We start from the raw sequence: 27,965 nt of genomic DNA, 5'->3' as shown, positions 1-27,965 counted from the left end.
AAAAAAATAAATAAAATTAAAATAAAATTACTTGTCTTCTGGGAATTTTTTGGTAGTGAAAATGTCAGTGCACTTAGTCAATGTTGCTAATGGGTCATGCCTAGAAGTGACAGTGCCCTGACTACTGAACTAAGGAGCTAATTGAGACACATCCAATGTCTTAAAACTTGTGCACTCAATGTAAAATAGCAAATTTAAAGTCTTTACTGTTGCTGCTTATATTGTCTATTAACACATTTTATCCAGTTGTTTTTATCAGGAAGATAAATATAAACTAGGCCTACATTACTTACAATTTTGACAGCAGATCCCCTTCCATGGTAGTTCTTCAACTCAAAGACTTGAAGTCTCAAAAATCAAAGCACAGGGAGACAATTGCAAAATCAAAACCACAGTTTTATTGGTTACTATACTTTAGCCATCAAAAGTAAAATTAAAAAGTATTAAAATTTCAGCTGAGCAAGATTAGCATTGGGGGAACAGCTTAAAAGGATGCCGAATCGAATGTTCTCTTAATTCACAAGTGCTTATATACTCATCAGTCTTTGGATTTTTCTAAATCTAGGGATTTCCCGCGTGAAATCACTTGCAGCTTCCAGAGAGCCTTTAATACCTTCTTTCGCAGATCTCTTGCTTTGGAGTCTCAAGCATTTGTCTGTAAAACAATTTAATGCATAACCCATTCATTAATTTACATAACATACATTTATGTATATCACATGCTTATAACACTTGTTTCATTTAGGTTAAACTTTTCTATCCTAATACATGAATATGATCTTCTACTCTAAACGCAAGTACATAATAAAACAGTTTAAACAAGTTCAGTGCGGTTTCGAAACCTTTCTCTCTTTTTATCTTTTTGAGATTACAAACAAACAGCTGCATGTTGAAGCCAGATGCTTATTACACATACAGAGGTTCTTTCAATTTGAAGGTTACATGGTAACAATTTCAGCATTTTTCTCAAAATGTATACATCGACGCCATCTACTGGGCATTCAATGGTACTATATCACAAGTATTTCAAACAAGGTACACTTACAGTAGTTCAGACTTTAGAAGGAAACACTGGTTCACTTTACAAACAGCTAAACAGGTTCAAGTCACATATGCTATGACAATACTGCCTGTCTGTAGGAAGGAATCTACACATTTATACTCATCAGAAGATACAGTGCCTATAAAAAGAATTCACCCCCCTTGGTTGTTTTTATATTTGATTTTACTTTTTAAATACTGAATCATTGTGAACTTCATTTGCCTTTTTTGACACTGATCAACAGAAAAAGACTCTTTCATATCAAAGTCAAAACACCTTTCTACTAATTAGTCAAAATTTATAATTATATTATACACAAAATATTTGACTGTATAAGTATTCACCCCTTCATGTCAGTACTTAGTAGATACACTATGGCAGCAATTACAGCTTTGAGCCTATGTGGATAGGACTCTATCAACTTGGGACATCTGCACACTGCAATTTTCCCCCATTCTCCTTTGCAAAACTGCTCAAGGTCTGTCCATCTACAGATTCTCAATTGAGTTGAGGTCTGGACTCTGATTCGGCCGCTCCAGGACATTAACATTGTTGTTTTGAAACTATTCTTGTGTAGCTTTGGCTATATGCTTGGGATAGTTGTCTTTCTGGAAAACAAATCTTCTCCCAAGTCTCAGTTCTCTTGCAGACTGCATCAGGTTTTCCTCCGGGATTTCCCAGTATTTTGCAGCATTCAATGTACCCCCTACCTTTCCAAGCCTTCCAAGGCCTGATGCAGGGAAGTATCCCCACAGTGTGATGCTACCACCAGTGGCGCTTTAAGGTGCCTCTGGGCCCAGGGGCTCGCAGGTCCACGGATGCCCCCTTCAAGTCGTTGAGCGGGGGTGGGGGTTGTGCACTGTCTCCGTGTAAACAACTGCATCTCCCGCTGAAAGCGTTTAGATGCGGTCTTCCCGCAAACATGGATAGGGGAAAATGGGGTGGCGGACGCTGTGTAAGCCTGTGCGTTAATGTGCCCCTGGCTACCACCACCATGCTTCATGGTGGGGGTGGTGTATTTTTGATTTTGTGCTGCGTTTGGTTCGCGCCAAACAAAGTGTCTGGTTTGATGGCCAAAAAGCTCAATTTTGGTCTCATCAGACCATAGAATCTTCTTCCAGCTGAGTTCAGAGTCTTCCACATGCCTTCTGGAAAACTCTAGCCGAAATGAACGTGTTTTTTTTTTTTTTTTTTTTTTCAATAGTGGATTTCTCTTTGCCACTCTCCCATTAAGCTGTAACTGATGAAGAACCTGGGCAACAGTTGTTGTATGCAGTCTCTCCCATCTCAGCCACTGAAGCTTGTAAGTCCTTCAGAGGAGCATGGTCACTCAGTTTTTTGAGGACGGCCTGCTCTAAGGCAGATTTACTGCCATACTCTTTTCATTTCTTATTTACTGACTTCACAGTACTCAGAGGGATATTCAGGGACTTGGAAATTTACTTGTATCCATCCCCTGATATACGCATGTTTATCAAGAACCTTTTCATGGATTTGCTTTGTTCTTTTGTCTTCATGGTGTATTTATACTAAAATCACTTGAAATACCTTGTCTGTGCACAGGTGATCTCCATTTAATTAATTAGAAAATTCTAAAACCAGTTATCCGCACAGTAATGATTTCCATGAGTTGCATTAAGGGGTGAATACATTTGCAATCAATGATTTCATCTTTAATATTTGTTATACATTTTGACTAATTGGTAGAAATGTTTTTTGACTTTGATATGAGAGAGTCTTTTTCTGTTGATTAGTGTCAAAAAAGCTAAATGAAGTTCAATATGATTCAGTATTTAATTATATATATGCACACAGATCAGCCACAACATTAAAACCAACTGCCTAATATTGTGTAGGTCCAAAACAGCACCAACCAGCAGCTCAGAATAGCATTCGGAGACTATTTTCTTCTCACCACAATTGTACAGAGCGGTTATCTGAGTTATCGTAGTCTTTGTTTGAACCAGTCTGGCCATTCAATTTCAATTGCTTTATTGGCATGGCTGTATGTTACAATGTTGCCAAAGCACAGGTTATAATCAAATCAAACAGAGTAGAAACATGTGTATAACATTAATCAACAGATTTAAACTGTGGATTTTTAGAACACAGTAATTAATAAACAAATAAACAAATGCACTGTATGCAAATATTTTAAATCACATTTAACTGATACACAGTAATATACAGTATATATAATGAAATAATATATGAACCTCTCCATTCTGGCACTGAACACATGTCCTGTTTTCTCTGGGGAGCCAAAACTTTTTAAGCCTCCCTCTTTCTATGGTGAGGTTATGATCACTCAGCCTGTATTTGGTCAGGATGTGCCTCTGTTTTTTATCTGTCCACCATCAGAGATGTACTGCCAATTCATATTTTCTTTTTAGACCTCTATAGCATTCTCTGTTGACTTCTCTCATCAACAAGGCATTTCCATCCACAGAACTGCTGCTCACTGGATGTTTTTGGCACCATTCGGAGTAAATTCTAGAGACTGTTGTGTGTGAAAATCCCAGGAGATCAGCAGTTACAGAAATACTCAAACCAGCCCATCTGGCACCAACAATCATCCATGCGATTATCTAATCAGCCAAACAAGTGGCAGCATTGCAGTGCATAAAATCATGCAGATACGGGTCATGAGCTTCAGTTAATGTTCACATCAACCATCAGAATGAGGAAAAATATGATTTCACTGATTTGGACCATGGCATGATTGTTGGTGCCAGATGGGCTGGTTTGAGTATTTCTGTAACTGCTGATCTCCTGGGATTTTCACACACAACAGTCTCAAGAATTTACTCAATGGCGCCAAAAACAAAAATCATCCAGTGAGCAGCAGTTCTGTGGATGGAAATGCCTTGTTGATGAGAGAGGTGAACAGAGAATGGTCAGACTGGTCTGAACTGACAAAGTCTACGATAACTCAGATAACCGCTCTGTACAAACGCTATTCTGAGATGTGGGTTGGCGCTTTTTTGGCGGCACAATGGGGTCCTACACAATATTAGGCAGGTTGTTTTAATGTTGTGGCTGATCGGTGTATATATAAAAACATCTAAGGGAGGAGAATACTTTTTATAGGCATTGTACATGCTAAAGAACAAACTGCCTAGGATCATTGTAGCATCTTTTCATGCTTCTGTCTGTATAAAAGGCATTTTTTTTCCATTTGTTCAGATAGAGCAGCTGTAAGGTTTCTCTCCTGTATGCACTTTCTGATGGGATTTCAGAACATCTGGACGAGCAAACGTTTTGTCACACTGAGTGCATTTGTAAGGTCTTTCTCCAGTATGTCTTCTCTGGTGTTTTACTAAGTTTTGTTTTTGATTGAAACTCTTCCCACAATCGCTACAGTGATGAGGCTTTTCTCCTGTGTGCACTCTCTGATGCAGTTGTAGATGATCTGAACTACTAAAGCTCTTTCCACAGATAGAGCAGCTGTAAGGTTTCTCTCCTGTATGCACTCTCTGATGGTCTCTCAGGCCATCTGATCGGGCGAACGCTTTGTCACACTGAGAGCATTTGTAAGGTCTTTCTCCAGTATGTGTCCTCTGGTGCTTTGATAAGTGACCATATTTACTGAAACTCTTCCCACAAACTCTACAGTTATAAGGCTTTACTCCCGTGTGCACGCTCACATGAACTCTAAATTGACGTCGATGAGAAAATCTCTCCTCGCAGAAAGAGCAGCTGTAAGGTTTTTCTCCTGTATGCACTCTCTGATGGTCTCTCAGGCCATCTGATCGAGCAAATGTTTTGTCACACTGAGAGCATTTGTAAGGTTTTTCTCCAGTATGTGTCCTCTGGTGCTTTGATAAGTGGGAAGACTGACTGAAACTCTTCCCACAATCGCTACAGTGATAAGGCTTTTCTCCTGTGTGTACTCTCAGATGCAGTTTAAGTTGATTTGCAATAGGAAAGCTCATTCCACAGTAAGAACAGAGGAAAGGTTTCTCTCCAGAGTGTGTTCTCTCATGTAGTATCAGTTGAGAGTTTTTACAGAATTGTTTATCGCAATATGAGCATTGATGGGGTTTCTCCTCAGAGTGTATTTTCTGATGTGACTTTAAATAATCTAGCTGTGAAAAGCTTTTACCACATTCACTGCACGGATACAGTCTCTCTTTGGTGTGCACACGGATGTGTCGCGTCAGATGGTGTCCGTGTATGAATCTCTTCTCACAGTGAGGACACTTGAACGGTTTCTCTCCTGTGTGTATTCTCCCATGAGCAACAAGATTTTTTTTTGTTCTGAAACACTTGTCACACTCACTGCATTGAAAAGACTTTTCAGCACTGTGTGTCTTCAGGTAAGCTTTATGATTAGAAGACAAAGACACATATCGCTCACAGGGGAACTCCTGCTTTACTCTGTGCACTTCTGAATGAAGGTTCCTCTCTACTGAGGTAAACAAGCTTCTCTCATGTCTTGCGTTTGACGTAGAAGCCGCTTCTCCATCAGAAGATGAACCACTGTTTGCATCTAAAAGAATCAGTTATAAAAATCTTTCTGACTCACACAAATAGCAAGCAAAGAATGAAAACAATAAGCTGCAGCCACATCTCCAGCATTTGAAGAATTTCTAAAAAATGTCTCATGTCCCATTTCTCCATATGGTTAAAACAAAAACAAACTCTATACCCAGATTAACTCCCTGCAGTTTTCACTCACATCCAAATTTAAGGGCGAGTTTAAGATTGGTTGATCTGTCCTTTCAAATTAAAATTAGAATATTCATCAAATTTAAGCTAAAAATGCACATTCGAATGCAAAAACTGTGCATTAAATTTCTGAAAGGAGTTTAATTTGGAAATGCATCCAATTCTGATGAATCGAAGCACCTATTGAAGCATTTCTTTTCTCATTTTACTTTAGAATTGGGAATTAGAACATGCCAAAAGTCTTTTGATTTTATAATGTAGTTTAAAATCCTTTGCAATAAACAAAATAACAGTGCTGTTTGGTGTATGCAGGGACGGATTAACCACTGGGCCGACTGGGGGGCCTCTAAACCCAAAGGGCCCAGAGCTTTAAATCAATTATTTATTTTGAAATATCTATTATAAATCCACGTAAATGTCAGCCTTATGAGAAATACCATTTGTTCGGCGGAATGCGTGCTGGACGACAGCAGCGTGAGTACAGACACTTGAGTGCGTGCTCAGGGAATCAGAGAAGAGCGTCTGATTTACAAAACGCTTCCAAACACAAAGATAAGGTGCAGTTTACCCTGGCTGTGTACAAAGCTGATGGTTTAAACTCGTATAAGCGACAGAATTTGTGCAACAGTAGAGAGGACTTATGTTTATGTCATGCATGCATTTAATGCTTAATGATAAAGAGAAAGATGCTTTAATACCCAAAATGTGTGCACAGTAACCTTTTGTAATATTTGGTTAACCGCGAGAGTTCACGAACAGTTATTCGGTTATTGTCGGGAGTCTGGACTCGGGAATAAAGAACGTTTATTGCCATGGATGCGTCAAACACAATCTCAGATAGCAGGGAATAAAGTGCACAGTGAGCTATGAGCTGAAATAGCACAATACATACATCTACAAATGATAAAATCACATTAAAGTCAAACAAAAATAATCTCTGTCACTGCCTGCAACATAGCAGGCCTATTCTTAGTCAATGGAAAAATCGTAATTCTGACCGGGCAGGTTCACTTTCCATGAGGCAGCTAATGCTACGGTTTATAAACCTCTTCCGGATGCTTTGATTTGAAATTATTCAGTATTCAACTTGTGTAATTATTGTCTGCACACCTGAGCAAAAGGGGGTAAAACACTCACCGTTTATCATGTGCTGAAACTTTGCCAGGTGAAAAACAATCTGGAATCATGTGTAACAGTCACATTAAGTCCTCTTTCCAACCTGAACTTCATCAGAATGCCAATTTGTGACACCAGCGCTGAAAAAGCTTGATGCAGCACAACGTATTGTAAAACAGAATGCAGGTGTCTTGAGATGCGTTTGTAAATAATAAAGTTATTTTAAACTTAACACCGTGTCTAAAAAAAATGCAAAGGTCTTGTGCGGTACGCTGAAAAAGTGAGTTGTGGCACAACGATAAAAGACGTCCGTCCAGTGTGTGTTTACATGGCCTCAACACACGTGTGAACAGCCCGTAACTCGCTCTATAGCCTACTTGAAAAACTGACCAGAACCTGGCCCAAAACCTGTAGGTTTGTCGGGTACTGTCGGACTCAGATCGGGTTGAAGACCTAAACATGTGCAGAATAACTGAATGATGATTTTGGTATTTGAATCCCATGCACATCCCTATTAATAATGCATAATTTGGGATCAGTTCATAATTTAAAAAATACATTTAATTGGCTGTGTAAGACATTGCTCCAAACTTTTGGCAAGTGTCCTGTAGCGCATAAAGGTGAACGTAGTCATGTGACACGTCATGGGGGGCCTCCATGGTGTACCGGCCCATGGGCCTCTCAGTTCTTAATCCATCCTTGGGTGTATGTATTCATCATAACCCAAACAGCACCGTGCAGGAAGGAATAAGAAAGGAAAATTGAAATAATAACTCAAAAATTGAACCAGAGGAGTTTCTGACAACATATCTTTATGAAAACAGCAGTTTAGAATAGAAAACTAACTCCTTGAAGACAACACTATGTCTTGACTTTTACTAGCACTGTCTGTCACTATGATTACTGCCATTATTCAAGATTATTTTGAGAATAGAAAAGGGAAACTGACATTTGTTTACCAGTTTGTATAACCGAGTTGGAATGAAGCCCAAACCCTTAATGTCTGATGCTACAGTCCATTTTAATGAACAGAAATAGAGAAAATTATGAATTTATTGATGCATTCACGTTGCTTGCCAAGGCAGCTTTCAAAGCCATTCTTGTACAGTTGAAGTCAGAAGTTTACATACACTTAGGCTGAAGTCATTAAAACTAATTTTCCACAGATTTCATATTAGCAAACTATAGATTTGGCAAGTCGTTTAGAACATCTGCTTTGTGCATGACACGAGTAATTTTTCCAACAACTGTTTACAGACAGATTGTTTCACTTTTAATTGACTATATCACAATTCCAGTGGGTCAGAAGTTTACATACACTAAGTTAACTGTGCCTTTAAGAAGCTTGGAAAATTCCAGAAATGATGTCAAGCCTTTAGACAATTAGCTTCTGATAGGAGGTGTACTGAATTGGAGGTATTAAACACCATGAGACCACACAGCCATCATACCGCTCAGGCAGGAGATGCATTCTGTCTCCTAGAGATGAACGTAGTTTGGTGCGAAAAGTGCAAATCAATCCCACAACAACAGCAAAGGACCTTGTGAAGATGCTGGAGGAAACAGGTAGACAAGTATCTATATCCACAGTAAAACGAGTCCTATATCAACATAACCTGAAAGACTGCTCAGCAAGGAAGGATCCACTGCTCCAAAACCGCCGCAAAAAAGCCAGACTACAGTTTGCAAGTGCACATGGGGACAAAGATCATACTTTTTGGAGAAATGTCCTCTGGTCTGATGAAACAAATATTGAACTGTTTGGCCATAATGACCATCGTTATGTTTGGAGGAAAAAGGGTGAGGCTTGCAAGCTGAAGAACACCATCCCAACCGTGAAGCATGGGGGTGGCCGCATCATGTTGTGGGGGTGCTTTGCTGCAGGAGGGACTGGTGCACTTCACAAAATAGATGGCATAATGAGGAAGGAAAATTAAGTGGATATATTGAAGCAACATCTCAAGACATCAGCCAGGAAGTTAAAGCTTGGTTGCAAATGTGCCTTCAAATGGACAATGACCCCAAGCATACCTCCAAAGTTGTTGCAAAATGGCTTAAGGACAACACAAAGCCCTGACCTCAATCTGATAGAACATTTGTGGGCAGAACTGAAATGTGCGAGCAAGGAGGCCTACAAACCTGACTCAGTTACACCAGTTCTATCTGGAGGAATGGGACAAAATTCCAGCAACTAATTGTGAGAAGTTTGTGGAAGGATACACAAAACGTTTGACCCAAGTTAAACAATTTAAAGGCAATTCTACCAAATACTAACAAAGTGTATGTAAACTTCTGACCCACTGGGAATGTGATGAAAGAAATAAAAGCTGAAATAAATCATTCTCTCTACAATTATTCTGATATTTCACATTCTTAAAATAAAGTAGTGATCCTAACTGACCTAAGACTGATTAAATGTCAGGAATTGTGAAAAACTGAGTTTAAATATATTTGACTAAGGTGTATGCAAACTTCTGACTTTAAATGTAAATTCTACATAATGGTGAAGATATCACAACAACTAGTGATTAAACAGTTGGCAAAGGCAACCACCAATATTGGTTAAATTTAGAGTTAGGAGTTTTCAAAATAGCATTAAATACAGAAACATACTTGTAGGAAGAAAATCATCAACATCGTGGTCAGACTGAATAAAATCCTCCTCCTCATCATGCTGTTCTCCAGCGTTACAGACAGAAGCCAGAGACTCTGTGGAGGTTTGATCACCCTGATTACTGTCACACACACTCTCCTGAGTGTCAGTATAACAGAGTAAAGTGAGGCTGAGCTCTGAGTCCTGTGTGTCTCTGGATCTCTGTTCAGATCTCTGATCTCTGACGCTCCACACTGAATCCTGACATTCTGTGGAGGTCCCATCAGTCACACACACTGAAGATTGACAGGAAACCTTCTCCAGCTCCTGACAAACACAACACAATCACTGTACTGACTCATCTGGACTCTTGATATATTTAACAGCTGTACAAACCTCTCCGTTCAGTGGATCTCCTCTTTCCCTCAGCTTTGCCTCCAGTAACGCCACCTCTTTCTTCAGCTGAGAGATTTCTGTCATCAAATCATCAATATCCAGCATGGACAGATCAGTTCCTACTGATTTACAGCACATCAAATCCACCTGCAAACTCATCTTCAACATCTCAACACAAAAACTCAATAAGACTCCTGAAACAGGATATTTAAAGCTCTTGTCAAAACAAAGAGAAAACGTTTGGTTTGCTGTCATGAAAGAGAGGAAATCATCAAGAATAGAAACAGATAAGTGACATAAATGTATGAAAGACGCAGCAGCTGAACATCTAAACAAACTGTGAGTTCTTCTTTCTTTGTTTAGTGAGTTTACCGGCGGACTAAAGAGCTTCATACCGACTCCTGCTGGACTGGAGTTGCAGTTAATTCAAGATAGACTTCAGAGACAGTCATTCATCATTACAGCTCTTACAAAAAAGAAAACTGAACTCATAACCACATACAGAGTTTACGTGATGAATATAATAAGAGAAAAGCTGAGAGAACATGCCAATGCCTCAGAAGCCAATAGAGGAACCAAATCATCCTGCCCAACTTGTTCCCAGAACATTCCCAGAGCATATTTTTAAGGAATGGTTTCTTTATGGAAATATAACATTTGTTTTAGATTGTAACAATCCATTTCCAGAACGTTTCAGCAATTTCAATAAACAGACAAGCCACTGATAGATTATTTATTTACCATAATGATTTAAAATTATTATATCATTATTAAATTCAGCCACAACACATGTAGGAAGAATAATATATAATTTCCGCAACCCTGCTGTACGTCAACACTGAAACCTGAGCTTTGATTTTGCATTTTCTAATTAACATTTAAATTAACCTTAACTAGGATAACATTAAATACATTTCTTACCACGTGTCCAGTTCAGTTAAGACATCTTTGTTTCTCTTCAGTTGTAGTCAGTAAACAAAACGCTTCTCAGCACTACATAAAGTTATTTTCGATTATGTAAGACAAATCTTTATCAAATCAATAACATCTCACATCTAGAAGTAATTATTTATTGAGGAAATCGATACACAAATGTCTGTCAGTGAATCGGTCCACCAGAATAACCGTTAATTTTTAAATTGACAGAGCGCGCGAATTTCTGTGTAATAAACCGCGTGCGGACCAATGCGCGTTCATATATTAGACGCAGCAAGAAGGAAGATTTTTCTAGTAGCCTATGCTTTTCACCTATGTAGCTTCATGAATTTGATCATCTCTGTAATCTTATATATATATACACACACATATACACATAACTTTTATAATATGCAATTCAATGTTTTACTGTGCATAAGCCTGGCATTTTGTGTTTTATTTTTTGCATGAAAAAAAAATAAATCATAACACAACGATAATACAATTAATCTTTTCACAACTGTTCATTTGTTATGATTATTACATTAATGATAAAGAGAAAATAATTCAACAACTTGTCATGTTTATGTACATATAATTTTTCATAAATATATAATAGAACTGTTTACCATATGTCATTAAAGATAAAAAGAATGAAAACGCTACTGTCTTATGTAAATTCTAGAGCCTGTTGTGTGTGAAACTCCCAGGAGATCAGCAGTTACAGAAATACTCAAACCAGCCCATCTGGCACCAACAATCATGCCACGGTCCAAATCACTGAGATCACATTTTTTTTACCCATTCTGATGGTTGATGTGAACATTAACTGAAGCTCCTGACCCATATCTGCATGATTTTATGCACTGCTGCCACACGATTGGCTGATTAGAGAATCGCATGGATGATTGTTGGTGCCAGATGGGCTGGTTTGAGTATTTCTGTAACTGCTGATCTCCTGGGATTTTCACACACAACAGTCTCTAGAATTTACTCAAAATGGTGCCAAAAACTAAAAACATCCAGTGAGCAGCAGTTCTGTGGATGGAAACGCCTTGTTGATGAGAGAGGTTAACAGAGAATGACCAGACTGGTTCAAACTGACCGAGTCTACGGTAACTCAGATAACCGCTCTGTACAATTGTGGTGAGAAGAATATCATCTCTGAATGCTATTCTAAGATGCGGGTTGGTGCTGGTCTGCTTCCTGCTTCACTACTGTTCGGATGCATCTGCTTACTGCACCATGCTTTGCTCCCTTGCTTTTGCATTTTTATCTCTAATTTTCATATCAGAAGTTCAGCAAAGCTCAAAACGACATAATTTGGCAACCCACTCTACAACCAGATGCTTTTGGGACTGATATTTTACCACAAAAGAGGAGTTTTTCTGTGAAAGCGGTCTACCAGCCTCCTACAACTGGCAGTTTACATTCCTGAAAAGGGACAACACATCTGCCCTCACACAGACAGACGAGAAAGAAAATGCCTCCTTTCAGACCAAACACCACTTGCTGCACAAACTACCATAGACTTCTACAAAAAATATCACAGTTCTTGAAACAAAACTACTTGCAGCATTGCCAACCTTTACAGAATACACAGGAGTAACCGTAGACCTCCTCAGCATACAGCCAGTGAGTCCTGTAAATCAAACGTTCCTCGAAAGGCTATAATGAGCTTAAAAACCCAGCAAAACAGATGGCAAAAGTGACTGATGAAAGTGAGAGCAGTAACCAATGGCATAAACAGGGAGCTAGACACAAAGGTACTCGACATATCAGACAGTCACAATCATCGCATATTGCAGCACTGGCATCTTCCATTCCAGTTATGACTCGACTAACCAATGGTATTCTTCCACCCCCAATACGTCTTGAAAATAGATTTGAACCATTAATGAATGTGGAGGAAGAAACCCCAAACATGATTAGGCTTAGATCACAACAGTCAGCAGCTAACATTACAGCTGGCAGGTGCTCAAGGTCGATCAGACAGGGGCATTCAGCTGAGACCACAGCCGAGCCCAGCACTCTGATAGTGAGGTACTCCATTATAAGAAACATTGGTAGCGGGGCTACAACCACTTGCTGCATTCCTCAAGCAATGGTTTCTGAGGTAAATAAGGAACTTATGAACATTCTAATGAACCATAATACTGTAAATCGAGTTATTATACATGTGGGGAAAAATTATATTAAGAAAGAACAGTCAGAACTTGTTCATCAGTGGACCACTCCCAGCCCGAGGAACAAATATGTTTTCTATGAAATGTATATGCTCTGACAATCATTTCGCAATAAGACTGTGATTCCCTGAATCAACTAGTGAGGTGCCTAAAGACAAAAAGGTGTTAATGGATTTTATTAGCTTCAGAAGAATGTCATATACAGTTGAAGTCAGAAGTTTGCATACACTTAGGATGAAATCATTAAAACTATTTTTTTTAACCACTCCACAGATGTCATATTAGCAAACTACAGTTTTAGCAAGTCGTTTAAGACATCTACTTTGTGCATGACGCAAGTAATTTTTCCAACAATTGTTTACAGACAGATTGTTTCACTTTTAATTGACTATAATCACAATTCCAGTGGGTCAGAAGTTTACATACACTTAGTTAACTGTGCCTTGAAGCAGCTTGGAAAATTCCAGAAAAATGATGTCAAGCCTTTAGACAATTAGACAATTAGCTTCTGATAGGAGGTGTACTGAACTGGAGGTGTACCTGTGGATGTATTTTAAGGCCTACCTTCAAACTCAGTGCCTCTTTGCTTGACATCATGGGAAAATCAAAAGAAATCAGCCAAGACCTCAGAAAAAAAAAATTGTGGACCTCCACAAGTCTGGTTCATCCTTGGGAGCAATTTCCAAACACCTGAAGGTACCACATTCATCTGTATAAACAATAGTACGCAAGTATAAACACCATGGGACCACGCACCCATCATACCGCTCAGGAAGGAGACGCATTCTGTCTCCTAGAGATGAATGTAGTTTGGTACGAAAAGTGTAAAATCAATCCCAGAACACCAGCAAAGGTCCTTGTGAAGATGCTGGAGGAAACAGGTAGACAAGTATCTATATCCACAGTAAAACGAGTCCTATATTTACATAACCTGAAAGGCTGCTCAGCAAGGAAGAATCCACTGCTCCAAAACCTCCATAAAAAGTCAGACTATAGTTTGCAAGTGCACATGGGGACAAAGATCTTACTTTTTGGAGAAATGTCCTCTGGTCTGATGAAACAAAAATTGAACTGTTTGGCCATAATGATCATCATTATGTTTGGAGGAAAAAGAGTGAGGATTGCAAGTCAAAGAACACCATCCCAACCGTGAAGCATAGGGGTGGCAGCATCATGTTGTGGGGGTGCTTTGCTGCAGGAGGGACTGGTGCACTTCACAAAATAGATGGCATCATGAGGAAAGCAACATCTCAAGACATCAGTCAGGAAGTTAAACCTTGGTCGCAAATGGGTCTTCCAAATGGACAATGACCCCAAGCATACCTCCAAATTTGTGGCAAAATGGCTTAAGAACAACAAAGTCAAGGTATTGGAGTGAATATCACAAGGCCCTGACTTCAATCCGATAGAAAATTTGTGGGCAGAACTGAGAAAGCACGTCCAAGCAAGGAGGCCTACAAACCTGACTCAGTTACACCAGTTCTGTCTGGAGGAATGGGACAAAATTCCAGCAACTTATTGTGAGAAGCTTGTGGAAAGATACCCAAAACATTTGACCCAAGTTAAACAATTTAAAGGCAATGCTACCAAATACTAACAAAGTGTATGTAAACTTCTGACCCACTGGGAATGTGATGAAAGAAATAAAAGCTGAAATAAATAATTCTCTCTACTATTATTGTGACATTTCACATTCTTAAAATAAAGTAGTGATCCTAACTGACCTAAGACTGGGAATGTTTTCTATGATTAAATGTCAGAAATTGTGAAAAACTGAGTTTAAATATATTTGGCTAAGGTGTATGTAAACTTTTGACTTCAACTGTGGGCTGGAATGAGACACACCCGGTCCCCAATCAGCCTGATGGGGCGCGCGAGGGATAAAGGCGGCCGGGGACGACAGTTCGAGAGAGAGAGAATTGCAGGCAGCTGTACTGTGTGTTTTGTTTAAATTGTTTATTAAATTATTATTTATATTATTAAGCCGGTTCTGGCCTCCTCCTCTCCACTAAACCCCCTTACACTGGGCTCCTCCCCAGGCGGACCGGGTGTGTCTCATTCCAGCCCGGCCCCACCCTCCTCGGCTCTACAGTACTATTTCAAAAAAGCTCTAAACAGCAACGAGACTTATTTACATTTTATTCAATGGCTTAGCAAAAATGTGTCTTTGGATACCAGTAACAAATTGCATCCACATATTAAATACAGAAGAATACAAAATGTACTCTTTTGTTGTACAGAAGCAGCTTGATGAGCATTCTTAAAAATAGTGCTGCCACAATTAATCGATAATGATCAATAATACTCGATAATGAAAATAATCAACAATGAATGTCATTATCGATTAGTTGGGTCTTGTGCGCTCTGGACAGAATCTTCCATCTGTGGTGTCACTTTACAATAGTAAAAAATAAGTTTGATTGATAAAACTTATTTAAAAAAAACAATGTCTTAAGCACTTCAAAAAAGATCAATGTGGGTCATTTGCAGTGTCAGGTGAACTGACAGAATGCTTCTGCTGTTGCACTTAGAGTAATTTTCATAAAATCAACATTAAAAAAATACAGGAAATAAAGTGGGGCTTTTTAAACTCCAAATAATCGTTAGAGTAATCGATATCAAAATAATTGTTATTGCAGTGCTACAAGAACAATCTCCATTTGTTCAAAGATCTATTCTAATGATTTTCTGTTTCATCCCCTTGTAAGGTAATTGACATGATCACTTACATTACTACAACTGCATGAAAATAACATTGTGACATTCTTACAATGTTGCCTAGCGAATGGCTGCATAACATCGCAAACCCTTCAATAGGCACTAGTCTGAGCTGTGATGTCGAAGACAGAAACTTGCTACTACTATAACAGCCAAACTCTGACCCCTTTATTAAATCATATAATTATTAAAACAGCTACATAACTTCATTCAACACAATTCATTTTAACTCTCAATGCACATGAAAGGTTAATGTGATACTGATCCCTACTGCCAATGAGAGCATAACGTGAATGTACAGCTTTTTAACATTGAGCTGTGAAAAGATGTTATGATGATTCCAGGGCGGTTTGATCGTTAGCATGTTTCTTCTGATGAGTATAAAAACATCCTAAATAAGCGAAACTTTCCCCGCAGATGGAGCAGCTGTAAGGTTTCTCTCCTGTATGCACTCTCTGATGGGTTTTCAGGACATCCGGTCGAGCAAACGTTTTGTCACACTGAGTGCATTTGTATGGTCTTTCGCCAGTATGTGTTGTCTGGTGTTTTGCTAAGTTTTGTTTTGTACTGAAAGTCATCCTACAATCACTACATTGATAAGGCTTTTCTCCCGTGTGCACTCTCTGATGAATGCTCAACTGACCCTGAGCATAAAATCTCTTTCCACAGTGAGAGCAGAGGTAAGGTTTCTCTCCAGTGTGCATTCTCTCATGGATTATCAGCTGAGACTTCTGACGGAAACGTTTATCACAGTGTGAACATTGATAGTGTTTCTCCTCAGAGTGTATTTTCAGATGTGACTTTAAATCATAGATCCGTACAAAGGTTTTCCCACATTTACTGCACTGGTACGGCCTCTCATTGGTGTGCGAACGGACATGTATCTTCAGATAGTTTCCGTAGGCGAATCTCTTCTCACAGTGAGGACACTTGAACGGTTTCTCTCCTGTGTGTATTCTCTCATGAATAACAAGATTTCCTTTAGTTCTGAAACACTTGTCACACTCACTGCATTGAAAAGGCTTTTCATCACTGTGTGTCGTCAAGTGAACTTTTAGAAGAGAAGGAACAAGGAAAACCTTCCCGCACTGATCACAGTGGAACCCCTTTCCTCTGTGCACTTTTGAATGATGTTTGATCTCTTCTGAGGTAGAAAAGCTGCTTTCACATCTCCTGCATTTGTAGATTTTCTGTTCTGTGTGTTTTCTCTCATGTCTCGCTAAATGTCCCTTTGAGCTGAATGTCTTCTCACAGGTGATGCATGAAAGACTCTGTGCTGACAGACACTCTTTTGATGTAGAAGTCATTTCTCCATCTGAACATGAACCACTGTTTGCACCTACATGGAACATGAGAGTAAGTTATAGCCAGATACAGTAATTATCTTAATTAAAATAATGAATGTAGCTGAAAGTAGGGGTGTTGGGGAAGACAATGTTCAGAGTGGAAGACAATGTTCTTGGAGTCGAGTGGGGAATATATGAAAAACTGAACAAGAATGGACCTGGAGCTTTTGAGCAGCAACAAAACTCTTAAAATCTTTGGAAACTGTATTTTTATTTTTTTCATGTTGCACTACAGCAATATATCAAACCAAGTTGCAACAGCAAACAAATTATGCTATTATTGGATTTTGCAGATACTGATAACTAAGCTGAAGGAAAACAGCAACAACAGTTTAATTGGCTGATACTGTTTTTTAAAATCGATTTATTGAATGTTAAATATAATTTAACAATCTTCAAATCTTCAGAGCATGTTTTTATAACCTTACAGTAACAAATTGGGCACCCTCAACTTCAGAAAATAAAAACTCATTGAATCTACATGAATCATTAATGACTGCTTTTCTTCATCAAAACAGCAATTTAGATGAAAGTTGAGCGGTTTTCATCCTTTGTAAGATTGTTCTGACCGATTACTGAAGTTCAGGAGTGAAACTCTTTGTAGTTTCTGATGCAAACTGTTTTAACTTGTTATCTGTTAGCCAATCGGCTCGCTCACATGTGATGTATTTCACTGCAGTGCACTGCAAGAGTTTTTTTTCTCTGAACATGCTATTTGCTCAGGTGGTTTGCTGGGGCTTTTCTTTTATCAGCTTGCACAGTAAGGTCTGCTTTTAGCCATGACACATACAAGTGCGTGTTTAACAAGGTAAGCTGTAGTCAAATTTTATTAGGCTACTCCTTTCCCCTTTAGTGTAAGTGTTCAGCCAAGCCAAGACGGTGCTCACATCGCGGTTTCATTATGGTTAAGAACTTCAAATCAAGAACTTCAGTGAGTCAAGTCACCCACATTTTGTCTCTCACCATTTACTAAAAACAACATATTGAAATAATAAAAATAGTATTAATATTGGGCAATTAAGTCTTTTTAGGTGAAATGTATCCATATATTGCGGTCCAGACAGTGTTGTCAGCTTAAACTGGTCCATAATAGCTTGATGAATTAACTTTGTAACTTTTTAAGTAGTCGAAAATATTATTATTGCTAAGCAGACATGCAGCTCTACACAGATTAAACAGCACCAATTTATTATTGATTTACCATTTTCAAAGCTGCTTTAAAGGGGTCATGACATACTCTTTTTTTATAATTTTATTTTCTTCCCTGAGGTCCACCATAATGTCAGTAAAGTTTCTGTGCCCCAAACAGTTATTATTTAATAATACATGTTTATTTTTTCCACTCTGTCTCTGGCCCTCTGTCTGTAAGCTCGGTTAAAATCTTGCCCTTTAAGACTTCAGTGTAAATGCCCACTGTTCTGATAGGCTAACTTCGTGCAGTCCCTCAAATACAGCCAAAATGAACAAAATGTACATTATAATTTATAAAACGACATTTCAGGGTTAACAAATAATGTACAGGCAACACATTTCATCTGAATTTATCAAAATGTTCACTTAAGCACAACAACTGTCAAAAAATCATGACATTTGAAACATTCGTGAATTAAACCGTTTATTCATGGGTCTTGTAGTATTTAACTGCCGCAGCTTTTATGAAAGTTCCTTTGCAAAGCTTGAATCATATTGTGACTGATTCACAAACAATCCATGCTGATATGAGCCGAAAACACATACAATCCATGCTGAAATGTTCTTAATACCCAAGTGTAATACAATCCAAGGTGATGTTGGTTGCTTCAACCGGCTTCAACAGGCCAAAGCAGAGATGCTGGTCTTCACAGGAGCAATATCACACATCTTTCATGTTTGTTTACACACAGAACGGCATGTGTTTCTCCTAATAGCAGCAGCAGAATGAGACATGTTTTTAAAAGTTGCACTTGTACCCACTTCAAACGCGGCACACATCACCGGAAATGCATCAAAACAATCAAAGACGTCCATATAGTGCATGCTCACAAAAGAGCAACAATTAAATTAGCACAGATAGGTGCAAAAACGGTCCAGGACACCTTTAAAACAGCAAGACCTAGTGCAGCTGAATGAAACATAATGGAAGTCTCCTTTTTAGAGTATTAACTTGACATTGCGTTTTTAAAAGTGGTGCAAGATGCATGATAAAGGTCAAAGCCGTTCTAGTGTAGAAAAACATTTCAATCCAGATAGGCACGTTAAGGTGTCCTGTGTAAGTCCACTTTGCTGTAGATGAATCTCCCATGACAGGCCCTCTCTCTTCTTCATCTGTGTAACTGACTGAGCACCAGTGGGCGGGGCCAAGGGTGCAATAGCGAAAAATAGGCATTGATGTCTTGCTGAAGAGGCGGTCCTATGCAGATGTATTTGATCCTTGTGACGTCACAAGTTCAACAAGTTTAAATAAATGCTATTTTTCTATTAAGTTTTTAATTCTGAAACTTACAGTATGTATTTATAGTACAATGACCTCTTACATGTCAAAAGATCAAGGAAAATTTGATTCCTCATGTCATGACCCCTTAAATACATTCTTTTACAGCATTTGTCTACCATTCATGACAAAATATTAGGATATTTGACTGTGCGGCTCTCTGAAGTATTGCTGGCTTGTGCAGTGGCCTTGTTATTGGTGCACCTCTGCTGCTAAATTATGAGCGTCTCTGTTGAAATTTCACATGGTTCATTAATATTCTTCACATAACGCAACGTGTGCTAGGCTCAGTCAGATGCACGCTTTCTACACCGCACGCTGTTGAATGGGGCTGATATGAAATGAAAGGGAACCTACCACATACACACACAAATACACATGTGCTCAAAGTGATGTTACCGTTTAGCAATCCAACAAAGGCTGTTTTTGGGTGCGTGTGCACAATGGAGAAGCAGGATACCAACAAATTCAGTGCGGGATTGCAGGTCATCCGCACAAATGTAGTAATCCCTGCAGCGGGGAATTTCTGCACTCTTTTATTCACTTAAACATTTAGCTGAGAATCGGTAAATCAATCCATACAGATGAGCAAATCAAATCAATAGTCTTGTCTTTGTATGAAACTGTAATCCCGTAATCTGCGCAAGTAAATCAGAACTTCCGCGTCCCTCTCTCATGCATATCATTAAACGCTTGAGTGTGTGCGCACTGAGGAAGTCACAAGTAAATGTATCGCATATTTACTGAACTTAAGATTCGACATGCGAATGCCACTGTGCTGCGTTTCAGTAAGCAAGCAAAGCGATAAAACTATCGCTCCTTTTTATAACAAAGCAAAGCTGTCAATGTTGTTCAAAATAGGAATACTGTATTTTAAAATGTTAGATAGCAGTTTCTTCTGATTTCTGTTTAGTCATCAAATTGCATGACAAAAAATATCAAATCAAACCAATTGTACATTCAGTACATAGTGAATATGACATTTACTTATAGCACACATGAAGCGCTTTTATTTTGAAGTTGCACTCACGCGCTCATACGGATCGCCTGCTTGGATTGTCACGGACTGACCGTCATGATGTGTGAATCAGAGGAACTTTTGATCCTGAAGTTTTTGATTCTGACTGATTGAAAATGCGCTTCAGAGGAAGATATTAGATGAGCACTCAATGGGAAGAAAACGCTGGATTTTCGTGAGGTTCGTGAATGACATCTTTTTAAACGAGATATGCACATATTTGCAGATGGTACATGATATTAATTTTATTGATATTTGCCTTTTATCATTAGAAAAGATACAGGGAACACGATGATACGTAACAACAAAACGAACCGTAACTGGTCATTTACACGTCTCAGTCGCTTCACATGCAAACAGGCGATTCTCAGTGCCTTCAAGAAACAAATCGGCAAAATGGGAAAATGGGAAAATTTATCAACCAATGCGATAATTAAAAAAATCAGAATATCGGCCTTGATGATATATCGGTTGACCACTACTCACAACATAGAAAAAACACTGAAAGATGGCACATACCTGAAGGATCAAAATCATCATCATTATCATCGTGATCATCATGTTGAATATCATCATCATCATCTTCATCGTGATCATCATGTTGTTCCTCTGCTGTGGTTTCTCCTCTCATCTCCATCAGGTTCCTGCAGTCCAGCAGCTTCACTGAACACATCTTCAATGGTATCTGCAGCATCTGCTGTTCTCCAGCGTTACAGACAGAAGCCAGAGACTCTGTGGAGGTTTGATCACCCTGATTACTGTCACACACACTCTCCTGAGTGTCAGTATAACAGAGTAAAGTGAGGCTGAGCTCTGAGTCCTGTGTGTCTCTGGATCTCTGTTCAGATCTCTGATCTCTGACGCTCCACACTGAATCCTGACATTCTGTGGAGGTCCCATCAGTCACACACACTGAAGATTGACAGGAAACCTTCTCCAGCTCCTGACAAACACAACACAATCACTGTACTGACTCATCTGGACTCTTGATATATTTAACAGCTGTACAAACCTCTCCGTTCAGTGGATCTCCTCTTTCCCTCAGCTTTGCCTCCAGTAACGCCACCTCTTTCTTCAGCTGAGAGATTTCTGTCATCAAATCATCAATATCCAGCATGGACAGATCAGTTCCTACTGATTTACAGCACATCAAATCCACCTGCAAACTCATCTTCAACATCTCAACACAAAAACTCAATAAGACTCCTGAAACAGGATATTTAAAGCTCTTGTCAAAACAAAGAGAAAACGTTTGGTTTGCTGTCATGAAAGAGAGGAAATCATCAAGAATAGAAACAGATAAGTGACATAAATGTATGAAAGACGCAGCAGCTGAACATCTAAACAAACTGTGAGTTCTTCTTTCTTTGTTTAGTGAGTTTACCGGCGGACTAAAGAGCTTCATACCGACTCCTGCTGGACTGGAGACACAACACAATCAACACTAGATTCAGCAGGAGGAAGAAGAGCATTCTAATAAATCATATAGTTCATCATAACTAACATCGTAATATACAATATGTATATGTTTTGAGTAACATTTGCCGTAACTTTCTTCATCAACATATACATACATATATAAAATGTAGTTGGCTAACTTTATTCAGCACACTGCAGATTTGTTGAACAGTCAACGGATAAAACACATGAAAAAGAAACTTACCGGTTGACCAACATGTTGGCTCGTACTCGCTTTGTCCCCAGGATAAATTGACAGAACCGTATTGAGCTTCAATATAAGTTTAGTGGCAAAACCCATCTGTTTTTGGGTAAAATTTTCAAAACAGTTCTCTGGAAAATGACTACTGCAAACTCGAGTTTTCTCTGGAAGTTTTACTGGGACATTACGATTTATCCAAATAAACTGCACCCATTTATCTCGGATTTTCAGATCCTTTGGTAATACATGAAGGCTCACCATTTGTCCTTTCGCAACTTTGCATCCGAAAACAGAACATGTCTCTGCCATCGTCTTGAAAATAGTGAAATGCAGCTGCTTCTTCTTCTTTGGATTTATTGGCGGTTGGCAAACCAGCTTAGGTGCATTTCCGCCACCTACTGGGATGGAGTGTGAGGCATTGATGAAGAAGGATATAAAAAAGATGGAAAAGAGAGGGGGGAAAAACACCTATCTGAAATCTAATTGTTTAATCTGAATATCATATAATTTCCCAAGGACTTGATGTTATATTCTTCTAATCAGACCTGTTGTCTTTAGGTAACCTAATACAGCCGTAGTCACTTTTGAATTGTTATTCAATAAGTTCTGTAATGTTAAACTATTTATCCCATTGGATATGGCTTTAGCATCTTCTCTGAGCTGAGATCTTTCTTTGTAATAACCTATGCATTCTAACAGAACATGTTCAACAGTTTCCGGTAATCCACAATTATTACACAGTCCATTGTTATGCTTTCCTATCTTAAATAGTGACTGGTAGTAGTGTCCAATAAAGAGTCGTTAAATTACTGTGTCATCCCTTCTTTTGCCACAAACTGCTCTCTCATTTCTTACCTCTTTTTTAAATCCATATACATGTCTTCCCTTTCTATCCTGGGTCCACATTTCTTGCCACCTCCTTTTAACTGTCTCTTTAATGAATCCTTTCATTTTCTCTTCCAAATCGGGGACTAAATTGTTACAATGTTGCATTTTCTTCTTGGTTCGGTTTGCTTTCACAAGGCAACATTTCAAAACGGACCAAAACTATGTCAATAAAAGTCACGTGAGCAAGCTGTCCCCTTATTGGTCACTATGTTTGTTTGCTGTTCCATGATAAGCTCATCCTTTGATATACCAGTTAAAATTTTGGGACTCAAGATGGCGCCGAGTATGGCTGCTGCGTTTTGAGCTCCGACGCAACATTGTAGTGTTTTGTTTTTTTTGTTTACAATTCTTATGTTTTTTGTCTTGGATGTTGTCTGCCTTATTGTCTACGACAGACAAACACTTTTGGACATTGGTTCTGCAATTACACACCGTAAACCGGACTTCAAATTCCTCAATGCCAACCCGCTGTTTACAAACACACCAGCGGAGCCCTTAGTCTGGGCTGCCCGGCCGCGGAAACGCAAAAGGAAAAGGGGAAACAGAGCCGGCGTTCTCATCAGAGTAAGGTGTCGTGCAAATCGACCCCCGCTACCCAGTATTCTACTGGCAAATGTTCAGTCTCTGGACAACAAGCTTACTGCATTATCTGCCTTATAGAAACGTGGATGTCTGCGGAGATTCCAGACTCAGCCATTGAACCCGCGGGGTTCTACGTGCATCGAGCGGATAGAGTGAAAGACCTCTCAGGTAAAAGCAGAGGTGGTGGTGTATGTTTTATGATCAACAAATCCTGGTGTGATCAGAGGAACGTACGTTCTATCAAGTCTTTCTGCTCTCCTGATCTGGAATTTCTCATGCTTCTGTGTCGACCATTCTGGCTACCGAGGGAATTCACAGCGGTTATTATCACAGCTGTGTACATCCCGCCACAAGCCGGCACAGACCGGGCACTCAAGGAACTGTATGGGATTATAAGCAAGCAGGAAACCGCGCACCCTGAGGCCGCGTTCATTGTGACCGGGGACTTTAATAAAGCCAGTTTCAAATCAGTCGCACCAAAATACCACCAACACATTAGTTTTAAAACACGAGGGGACCGGGTTTTGGACCATTGCTACTCTCCCTTCTGGGACGGCTACAAATCCCTCCCCTGCCCACCATTTGGCAAATCGGACCACTCTTCCATTCTGCTTCTGCCCGCTTACAGGCAGAAACTGAAACAGGAAGCATCCACCCTCAGAACGATCCAGTGCTGGTCGGACCAATCAGACTCTACGCAAAAGACTGTTTTGATCACGCAGACTGGGAGATGTTCCGGTCCGCCTCTGATGACGACATCGAGCTTTACGCTGATAGTGTAACGTGTTTCATCAGAAAGTGCGTAGAGGACGCTGTTCCAACCAGAACAATACGGATCTACCCGAACCAGAAACCTTGGATTAATAGTGATGTTCACGCGGCACTTGATGCGCGGACCTCTGCTTTTAATTCCGGGAACGCGGAGGAGCATAAACAAGCCAGTTATGCCCTCCGAAAAACTATCAGAACAGCAAAACTTCAGTACAGGAACAAGATTGAAGGACAGTTCAACACCACCAACTCTAGAAGCACGTGGCAGGGAATTAATATCATCACGGACTTTAAAGGGAATAAAAACTCCACCGTGAACACCACTGCCTCTCTCCCGGATGAGCTAAATACTTTTTATGCTCGTTTCGAGGGAAATAACACCACCCTTGCGGAGAGAGCTCTCGCGGCTGAAGCTCCAGAGGTTAGTTCACTCTCCGTCTCTGTAGCGGATGTAACCCGATCCTTCCACAGGTGAATATCCGCAAAGCCGTGGGTCCAGATGGCATTCTGGGCCGCGTCATCAGAGTGGGCGCGAACCAACTGGCTGGTGTTTTTACGGACATTTTCAACCTTTCCCTCTCTTTGTCTGTAGTCCCCACATGCTTTAAAACATCCACCACTGTGCCTGTTCCAAAGCAATCCAAAATCACTTGCTTAAATGACTGGCATCCTGTTGCTCTGACCCCCATCATCAGCAAATGCTTTGAGAGACTAATCAGAGATTACATCTGCTCTGTGCTGCCTCCATCACTGGACCCATTGCAGTTTGCTTACCGCAACAACCACTCCACTGATGATGCCATTGCATCTACAATACACACTGCTCTCTCCCACCTGGAAAAAAAGAACACTAATGTGAGAATGTTGTTTGTAGACTACAGCTCAGCATTCAACACCATAGTGCCCTCCAAGCTTGATGTGAAACTCCGGGCTCTTGGCTTAAACAGCTCACTGTGCAGCTGGATCCTGGACTTCCACTCCAGTGCCATCATTAAGTTTGCTGATGATACGACGGTGGTAGGTCTGATCACTGACAATGATGAAACAGCCTACAGAGAGGAGGTGCACACTCTGACACACTGGTGTCAGGAGCACAACCTCTCCCTCAACGTCAGTTAGACAAAGGAGCTTGTGGTGGACTTCAGGAGAAGAGATAGAGAACACAGTCCCATCACCATCAATGGAGCACCAGTGGAGAGAGTCAGCAGCTTCAAGTTCCTGGGTGTCCACATCACTGAGGAACTCACATGGTCCATCTACACTGAAGCCGTTGTGAAGAAAGCTCATCAGTGCATCTTCTTCCTGAGATGGCTGAGGAAGTTTGGAATGAACCGCCACATCCTCACATGGTTCTACACCTGCACTGTGGAGAGCATCCTGACTGGCTGTATCTCCACCTGGTACGGCAATAGCACCACCCACAACCGCAAAGCACTGCAAAGGGTGGTGCGAACTGCCAGACACATCATCGGAGGTGAGCTTCCCTCCCTCCAGGACATATATACCAGGCGGTGTGTGAAAAAATCTCGGAGGATCATCAGAGACTCCTGCCACCTGAGCCATGGGCTGTTCTCACTACTACCATCAGGCAGGTGGTATCGCAGCATCAGGACCCGCACCAGCCGACTTCATGACAGCTTCTTCCACCAAGCAATCAGACTTTTGAACTCTTGATCTCCCACGATCAAAATACATCAGCACTGCACTTTATTAATCTTATTATCTCACACTGGACTGTCATAAATTATATTCTCTTAACAACACACTGGCAACTGACTATCAACCGACAGCCTGATTGTCAATACAGTACATTACAACCTACTGTATATTTTATATATACTATATATACTATTTGATTGTATGTGTATTCTACATTGTGTGTATTGTATACAGTACATTTTATGTTATTATTTGTATATTGTGTTATGTGTAATTATGTGTATATTAGATTATAAATTGTGTTGTGTTAATCTGATGTTTATTGTAAATTGGTATATGTCTCATCACTGTCACGACTACAATGTTGCTTGGAACTGCACCCAAGAATTTCACACACTATTGCACTTGTGTATATGCTTGTGTGACAATAAAAGTGATTTGATTTGATTTGAATTATATGCCTGTAAAAAATATGTCAACCATTACAAATTTTTGAGCATCGCCAGTTAGAGGTTGTGCTCCAAATACAAATTATCCGTCACTTGGATGGATATGAGTTGTAAAGTTTCTGTCATGATATTACAGAGAAGTGTTGATCTACAGATGTTTTCTCCAAAGATCCCTGTTATGTTCATGGTTTTTATAGGGATATTTTTTGGTTCATTGGTCCGTTGGGTCGGTTTGCATTCTCACCACAAGCGAGCTACTCCAGAGATCGTTTGCAATCGGTCCGAGAACACCTCGTTCAGGCAGTCTCAGACTGATTGTTTTGGTGCGGGTCCGAGTGCAATTGCCGTGTTCATATATGCCTAAACGAACCGAACCAAGGGAGAAAACGCACCAGGTTCCAAAACAAACGCTCCAAACAAGCCAGGTGTGAAAATGCCCTGAATCTCAATGTGCGTTTTGTGTTCTTACGTTCTCGTGGACTCGTTCTACGTCTTCATCCACTGCCAAAGTTTGATTCCAATCCTCAAGAACGCAAGTACCGAGAACGCAGGAAATTACCCGGATGTGTCATTGAAATCAAGGATGCATCGGATGGTGACCCGGGGCCGGTTGCACCAGCTATACATTCAGTTGAATTCAGTTTACATACACCTTAGCCTTTTTCACAATTCTTGACATTTAATTGTAGAAAACATTCCCTGTCTTAGGTCAGTTAGGATCACTGCTTTATTTTAAGAATGTGAAGTGTCAGAACAATAGTAGAGAGAAGGACTTATTTCAGCTTTTATTTCTTTCATCACATTCCCAGTGGGTCAGAAGTTTACATACAGTTTGTTATTATTTGGTAGCATTGCCTTAAAATTGTTTAACTTGGGTCAAACGTTTGGGTAGTCTTCCACAAGCTTCTCACAAAAAGTTGCTGGAATTTTGTCCCATTCCTCCAGACAGAACTGGTGTAACCGAGTCAGGTTTCTAGGCCTCCCTTTTTCATGCTTTTTCAGTTCTGCCCACAAATTTTCTATCAGATTGAGGTCAGGCTTTTGATGGCCACTCCAATACCTTGGAGGTATGCTTGGGGTCATTGTCCATTTGGTAGACTCATTTGCGACCAAGCTTTAACTTCCTGGTTAATGTCTTGAGATGTTGCTTCAATATTTCCACATAATTTTCCTAATCTATTTTGTGAAGTGCACCAGTCCCTCCTGCAGCAAAGCACCCCCCACAACATGATGCTGCCACCCCCATGCTTCACAGTTGGGATGGTGTTCTTCGGCTTGCAAGCCTCACCCTTTTTCCTCCAAACTATGGTCATTATGGCCAAACAGTTATTTTTTTTCTTCATCAGACCAGAGGACATTTCTCCAAAAATTAAGATCTTTGTCCCCATGTGCACTTGCAAACTGTATTCTGGCTTTTTTATGGTGGTTTTGCAGCATTGGATTCTTCCTTGCTGAGCAGCCTTTCAGGTTATGTTGATATAGGAC

At 39.9% G+C, this 27,965-nt stretch overlaps 1 protein-coding gene across 5 annotated transcripts; it reads right to left on the bottom strand.

Annotated features, from left to right (window-relative positions):
* Positions 1 to 3,859: 3,859 nt before the first annotated feature.
* Positions 3,860 to 22,497, bottom strand: LOC127444646 (zinc finger protein ZFP2-like). 5 transcript variants are annotated; one of them, XM_051704148.1, is made up of 4 exons: positions 22,135 to 22,497; positions 21,484 to 21,915; positions 9,443 to 9,749; positions 3,860 to 5,534 (listed from the first exon to the last, which is right to left on the bottom strand). In XM_051704148.1, exons 2-4 carry the CDS (start codon positions 21,874 to 21,876, stop codon positions 4,225 to 4,227), a joined length of 2,010 nt encoding a protein of 669 aa, XP_051560108.1. In that variant the 5' UTR covers positions 21,877 to 21,915; positions 22,135 to 22,497; the 3' UTR covers positions 3,860 to 4,224. The 5 variants fall into 5 exon arrangements, with proteins under 5 accessions (XP_051560108.1, XP_051560105.1, XP_051560106.1 ...); XM_051704145.1 differs by lacking the exon at positions 21,484 to 21,915 and adding an exon at positions 9,819 to 10,227 and having other exon boundaries at positions 22,135 to 22,496; XM_051704146.1 differs by having other exon boundaries at positions 21,484 to 21,892; positions 22,135 to 22,495.
* Between the last annotated feature and the right edge of the window lie 5,468 nt (positions 22,498 to 27,965).

This window comes from Myxocyprinus asiaticus, chromosome 8, assembly GCF_019703515.2.
Source record: "Myxocyprinus asiaticus isolate MX2 ecotype Aquarium Trade chromosome 8, UBuf_Myxa_2, whole genome shotgun sequence".
Lineage (NCBI taxonomy): Eukaryota > Metazoa > Chordata > Actinopteri > Cypriniformes > Catostomidae > Myxocyprinus > Myxocyprinus asiaticus.
The sequence above is the reverse complement of the archived record's forward strand: the minus strand, read 5'-3'. Positions and strand labels throughout refer to the sequence as shown.